Source organism: Mytilus trossulus, chromosome 14 (assembly GCF_036588685.1).
Source record: "Mytilus trossulus isolate FHL-02 chromosome 14, PNRI_Mtr1.1.1.hap1, whole genome shotgun sequence".
Classification (NCBI taxonomy): Eukaryota; Metazoa; Mollusca; class Bivalvia; order Mytilida; family Mytilidae; genus Mytilus; species Mytilus trossulus.
The window spans coordinates 12671349-12678887 of record NC_086386.1 but is presented as its reverse complement, the minus strand read 5'-3'; the positions used below and the strand labels follow the sequence as shown (position 1 = coordinate 12678887).

The 7539-nt window shown below is 37.2% G+C and overlaps 1 protein-coding gene across 1 annotated transcript in view; it reads left to right on the top strand.

The window, feature by feature from the left end:
* Positions 1-5478: 5478 nt before the first annotated feature.
* Positions 5479-7539, top strand: part of LOC134697484 (sodium- and chloride-dependent glycine transporter 1-like) — a 31574-nt gene continuing 29513 nt past the window's right edge. The window contains exon 1 of the mRNA XM_063559764.1: positions 5479-6208. Within this exon, the coding sequence (XP_063415834.1) occupies positions 5479-6208 (730 nt within the window). The remainder of the gene's footprint in view (positions 6209-7539) is intronic.

Here is a 7539-nt window from a genome sequence, read left to right as displayed (position 1 = left end):
TCTTTTTTATGTAACGTCATATCCGAAACAAATTGGCGGAAATATGCCCGGGAGGGTAAAAAAGGAATATCCAAAATGGCAAATACCATGGTACATGTATTTGAGGCATATTCACCGGCAGTGGTGAAAAACAGGCAATTTGGTTTGAAATGAGGAAAAAATGTAAGAATATGCGAAAAATACACTGGCTACCAATGGTTGAACCAATCAAATTCTGGCATTCTTTTATTAGGTGTAATTATGCATGTTATTCAGGATTCATTGCCAGTCCGTATTGGAAATATTGGCCCTATATTCACATCATTGCCAGTCCGTATTGGAAATATTGGCCCTGTATTCACATTTGATGTATGTAATACAGCATTCAGAACAAATCTGTATTGAAAACGTTGGATTATTTAATAAAAGTGTTATGAACTGGCTGTTTCTGTATTGGCACTGGTATAGATTCTCGGTCAGCTGTATTGGCCCTCGACCCTACGGGTCTCGAGGCCAATACAGCAAACCTTGAATCTATACCAGTGCCAATACAGAAACAGCCAGTTAATAACACTATAATACTGTGATATTATATATATAATTGGTACTTCAAATGTTTTCTTTATGTTGTATTTGCATAAATTGTCATGTTTAATGTGTTTATATCTTGGAATACGCATTGTATCATATGTGCTTTGTCCAATAAAATATTTGAATTTTGAATTTGAATTTGTTAACCTGTCCATGTGTTTATAAATTGTTGAGAATTTTAAAGTTCTGGAACATAATAAATGTTCTGACCATTCACCTTTATTTTATGAAATTCAGATTAATCTAACGTATAATCAGGAACATTCATTGAAGTTCAACCATTATACATACATAAAGTGGGATAATGAGAGAGTTAGCGATTATACACACTGTTACAGTAACAGGGGCGTAGCTACCTAAGGCTCGACTAGGCACGTGCCTATACATAAATTTGCCGATTATACCCCTCTGGAAAAAAATTTAAAAAAAAATAAAACATTTTAATATTCTAATGCGTATTATTATACATGACCAACCCGTATTCGAATCCCGATACTAGTATCCTGGTTAAGTACGATAACTCTTGTATAGGTAAACAAAATTTCAACATGGATAAATTTGTTGTTCGTTCGAAACGAAAGAAAGATGAAGAAGACTTAGAGAGTCCAAATTGTCAGACTAGGACTGCCATTGACGATAGTGGAGAATCATCTAAGACTGAAGCTTCTACGACAACGTCAAGTAATGCATCGTTATGTACACAACACCCCCCCCCCCCCCCCCCGAAGTTACCCAGATATCGGGTCTTTACAACACCAACAAATAATACCTGACAACAAGACGATTGCTATCTTAACACAAACATGGACGGAGAGTCACAGCATTAAATTTCACCAAATGGCAATATTGTTAGCGTCTATGACATCGTAAACTTGTTGCGTAACTACTTGAGGATACCTGTATTATATAGGGAAGCAGTATAATACCGTATAGCGGGTTATTTTCGCGGGGTGCAAATTTTCGCTTATTTTCGCGGACAGAACAAAATCGCCAAAATAAATTCCGCCAAATTAAAGGTGTATATACAAAGGTATTAATAAAAGTTTTTAATCCGCCAAAATAATAACCGCCAAAATATTTCGTATACCTTGTTCAATGAAAATCGCGAAATTTTACACCCGCGAAAATAACCCGCTATACGGTATTATTGATTAAGACCTTACTTACATTCAGCGGATGGCATCAAGTAATCACTATGTCCGTCTCTCCGACCGGTAGATATCTGACTGTCCGTCAGTCCGTCCACACTTAATATCATATTAGGTAGTTTGATTTCACCAATTAAATATTTATCAAAATAAATCTTACACTTTTAAGCGCTCCCTTTCGATTTTAAGCGATTTTCAACGGCGATTATTTGTTTTCTTTGGTATGGGGACTTCGTCAATGCATGACGCTGTAAGTTTTCTAATTATGTGATGTTTGCCAACAAAAATATATACTTCGCACTGTCTTTGGATGCAAACACATATGTTATTTTCGTTACTTGTACGTTTCAGTTTATTTGGAAAGAAGAACAGAAGATTCCAAGCAACTTGGCTCAAATATTTCCACTGGATGCGGTACTCTACATCAACAGACTCCGTTTTCTGTGCATATTGTGTCCTTTTTACAAGTGTAGATGCTAAGGAGAAATCGTTCTCAGCTTCGGCGATAACAGATTGGAAAAATCTGCTATCCCTGGCCAGGTTTCATGAAAATCTGTCCCAACACAGAGGTTCTTTAATAGCTGGAGAAGATTTCCTTCGCGTGAAGAAAGACAAGGGCGATTCCGTCGCAAGCATGATATCGTCAAGTCATAAGAAGGTCGCTGTCGATAACAGATATGGTTTAATGAAAATTTTCGAAATCATACTTCTATGTGGACGACAAAACATACCAATAAGAGGTCATGTAGAGGAAAGAAGCAACTTTATTGCTATTCTACACGAAATAGCTAGAAGTGATGAAAAGCTCTCGGACTGGCTGGCGTTTCGCGCAGGAAGTCGGACGACATACTTGTCGCCTGAAATCCAGAATGAGACAATTAACATTGTAGGGCAACAGGTGTAGGATAGCATTATCGACGCCTGTCGTGAGGCTAAATACTTCGCTATTTTTGCTGACGAATACACGGATGTTTCTACGAAAGAGCAATTGTCTTTGTGTGTTAGGTTCTTAGATAAGAAAAACGATATCATCAGCATACGAGAAGAATTTATTGGTTTTAAACATGCCAAAAGTGTAAAAGGTGTTGCCATTTCTAATACGATCGTTGAGTTTCTTGAACATGTAAACCTTGATATAAGGAATCTCCGTGCCCAGTGTTATGAAGGCGCCGCGAATATGTCCGGTGTTATATAGCCATTCTTCCCCCATGCCAGTTTTTCCCTCGGGGGAAAGACTGGCATGAGCCAATATTTCCCCCGTGGAAATTTTGGATCATTGCCATTCTTCCCCCCCGGGAAATTTGACAATACGTATACATAAAGTCACTTTTCCCCCATGCCAATCTTTCCCCCAATATTATAGATATCGCGGTATATATGTACACGTCTGAAAATTAAACCGAACAGTCTGTGTTAGAAATAGGTTTATAGATACATATGTTTAGCTGTTTTACATTAACACAAGTCCTGTCTACGGGTTTATCAGTCTGTCTATGTTTCAACTAATCTGTCTTTCGTGTCCCCTAGTCTTTCTACATGCCTAACTGCATGTATGTCTATATGTCGAGAAGTCTGTCTACATATTCACCCGTCTGTTCACATGTTTACCAGTCTGTCTACATATTCACCCGTCTGTTCACATGTTTACCAGTCTGTTTATGTCCACTAGTCCGTCTATATTTTCACTAGCTTTGAAATAGATTTCGGTGCTTTGTTTCTATTGTTTTTGTGTAAGTGATTATTGTTCGACGTATCAACGTTTTTAGTGAAGCCAATATTGCAACCGATACTTTTTGTGTTGTCCTAGGTTGGGTTCATTCGGGAGGGTTGCGTTTAAGGCCACCACATTGTGTATGTACCAATGTCCATTCCAAAACCAGGAACATGTATATATATATATTACCGGGTACAGTGGTTGTTGTTGGTTCATGTCATTTGAGTTTGTATTTTTTGTAAATTATTTTGTAATCAATAAGCCTGTTAGTTTTGTTTGTTTTGTTCCCTAATTTGTATGGTCGGAGCATTTTATAGCCGACTATACATTTTATTTTCCATTTTTGGAGGCCGTACGGTGGCCTTTTATTACTTACTTCCAGGTCAGTGTAACTCCGGTGGATATTTGTATCATTAGTGCTAGATCGTGGTCGACACTTTATATACACCTTTAGGACAGGTGGAATATTTTTGTAGATCTTGTACAGCGAGTCACAATAACGGAGGTAATTTCTGTATTCCCACGTTTCCACTGCATGTCTCCCATGCTGGTTGGAGAGGGGGTACAATGTACATATCTCCCCTAGGTTTGATGAAGTATCATCATTATCGAACTTTTTCGGCCTGAATGAAAGCTTTAAAGGCGATGAGCATTTTTCTCTATCCATGCCTTTGATGGGTACTTTTACCTTGTGGTTGGTACAAAAATAATTTATCATGTAAAGTCAAAATCTTCAAACTGACCAGAAGTGGTTTACGTAGTTGTATTCAGTAGGTCAATGATATTAAGGGTTCACGAATGAGAATGGATTGTATCACTGCATCAGAATGTGCTTTGTGTGTATAAATATAACTTGTATGTTTACATGGTACATGGTGTATTTAAATACATCTATAATACTAAAATTACGAAGTCCAATCACGGTTTCAGCCGTCATCACGTAAAAACGACGAATCAAAGAATTCAACTTTATATATCACTAATATAGTACAAAGGTGTATATTGAAAATTACACCACTCCAGGCCCTTTTGTTTTCCACGTAATTAATATTGCCAATAATTAAGAAGTTCCGGATCGAATCCGATACCAATAGTATATTCACCTGTTACCTATTACCTAATCTGTACGTTCCGCATCTGACAGGCGCACCACCAAACGGTGTATTCAGGATTAATATGCTATATACACGGGTCATAATCACAGGGTTGACACTACTAAATTTTCAAATAGCTACCTATTGTAGTATTTTAATCAGTACGACTTTCTAAGATAACAAGACTAAAAATGAGGAACAGTTTTCAATTTGTTAGTGGGCATACATGACGTAAAACAGCGAATCAAAGAATTCATCTTTATTTATAACTAATATAGGACAATGTTGTTGATTAAAAATACTCCATTCCAGGACCTTTTGTTTTCCAAATAATTAATATTACCAATAATTGATAAGTTCCAGTTCGACGGGTTCAAACAGAAAGATTTGAAAGCAGAGAAAAACTGTGTATCTTATAAATCGGCATGACTTTATCAGATGACAATACTAATACTAAAATAAGGCTTGAGCATAGTTATATACCTTAATTCAGACACGGACCCGCGATATCACGGGCGTGTTCTAGTATCAATTTATGATAATACGATGAAGCTTTGGTACCGCTAAACTAATCAAAAAAGTTAATATTCTTTTTTTAGGATAAAAATTTCTAACTGACGTCGCCGACGTTATAAATTTTTAAAGGGGAAAAACTAGCTTATCATGCCGCAAAGGGGAAAAATTGGCCTGATCCTCGCTTTCCCCCTATAACGTTGAGGGGGAAAAGTTGGATCATGCCAATTTTTCCGGGGGGAAATATTGGATCGATCCAGTTTTTCCCCCAGGAAAAATTGCCATGGGGGAAGAATGGCTATAGGACACCGGCAAGTATAATGGTGTGCAGGCAAAAATATTAGAGCAATCACCAGAAGCTTCCTACATCAACTGCAAGGCACACCAACTAAATCTTGCACTCGTTCATAGTAGTAAGGAACTTTGTGTTAGAAACATGATGTCGACTGTACAAGAAATTGCATTTAAATTTGATTATTCGGCTAAAAGCTTGACTGCTTTCACTGAAGAACTGTCAGAAAATGAAAACGTTCAAGACCAACTAGAACGCCGAACAAAGTTGAGAACACTGTGTGAAACTCGTTGGTCAAGCCGGGCAGATTCGCTGTATACATTTCGAACAGCATTTGAAGTTGTTGTCTCTTCCCTGAATTCACTTAAAGACGACAACGATGACAAAGCAGCACAGAGTATGAATGCGATACTTCGATTTGAATTTATTATTAGTCTTGTTGTTGCTGAACACATATTGAGCGCAACAGTCGCCTTTACAAATTACTTACAGAAAACCGATAGTGATTTGATTGAATCTTTGACAGAGGCTAAAATTGTAATTCAAAGGCTTTCCGATGAAAGAGGTGATGATACAGTTTGGGAGTCCTTGTTTGCAAGAGCAACAGATATTGCAGCAGAACACGACATCCAGCCATCAGTTCCGCGTGTGGCTGGACGTCAACGACACAGAGCTAACCATCCAATTCTTGAGCCGTCAGATTATTGGAGAGTTTCGTTATACTACGTGTTTCTCGACCACTTGGTTACTGAGATTACCAAGCTGTTGATTAGCAACGAGGAACGCTTCCTTGCCTCTTATCTCATTCTGGCCAAATTAGGGAACTTGACTCCAGAAATAGCAGACAAAATCTACAACTCTTACCGTTCGGATTTAGGTGAAAAAAAATAATTTGATGATGAGATAGCACGATGGAAAGCCCGTTGGCGTATTGAAGACAACAGACCAGATAGACTTCTTGGTGTCCTTAACGTAACAAACGCCGATCTGTACCATTCAGTGTATACTGTATAGGATTATTTGGATTTTATTGACAATGCCTGTTTCATCGGCAACTAGTGAAAGATCATTCAGCGCGATGAGACGCGTGAAATCCTACCTGAGATCGACAATGGGAGACGAACGACTTTCAAATTTATCTCTTCTTCATATTCACCGACACCTCAATGTTGATATTGATGAGAGTAAATACTGATTTTATCAGCAGGAAAAACCGTCGACTTGACTTTGAGTAAATGTATCATTGTATTTGAAATTTTGTGTAACTCGGATCTGAAAGTTATTTATAAAAGTTCAGAAATATAAGATTTGTTTAACCTTTTTCCCCCCAAATTTAAGTTAAAAGATACATTTAAAAAAGTAAAAAATCTTTTCCTTTGACCCTCTCTAAAACTAGTCTGATCTACACTGGGCAATTGTAAATATTTTTTATTTTTTTCAGATTTCTGATTGTACTACGTTAATTCACGTGTTAATGTAAAATTATTTATAATTCTTCGAACTTTTCTTCATGGATATCATCATGATAAAAACCAGTAAACATGATATTTTTGTACACAAAATTATGCAACTAAAATGCTGAAAACCGTTTTCCGATTTGTGCCTACAGTTGAATTGTATCCTAGCTCGCCCCTGACACAAGCATTACGGGAGAAACAAACTGATCAGTTGGAACTAGTAAACAACATAAATTCATGAATGACAATGAAAATGAAAGTGCAAACAACGCCGTAAATGTGATTACCGATGTTAGATTTAAATGTGTGCTTAATTTTTTTGGTAAACATCTGTTCAAAAACATTTGAGTAAACATAAACTTGGTACAAAAGATTGGTTCGATCACACATGTAAACTTTAAGAAGTGAATTTCACAAAGCACAAAACCGTTTTCAGCGCTACCCAAGCCGTCCCAATAAACAATTATACGTGACAGCAAGAAACGAATACAACACATTTAACGAAAAGCGAAAACACGATATAAACGTGTACGTGGTCAGGAGCTAAGTCGGTCAACTAAAGTGAACCCTCAATAATTCTGGTCAAAAGTTAGACCTAGTAAAGGTTGATCTAGATGTGCGGCCGATGCAAAAGACATTTTTGAACATTCAAAACTTTCTTGGTGCGGAACATTGGTGATTTATCAAAAGAAGTTAAAACGTTAATAGACAACACTCGTTCGGAAGATCTTCACATAGACGATTTAGATAA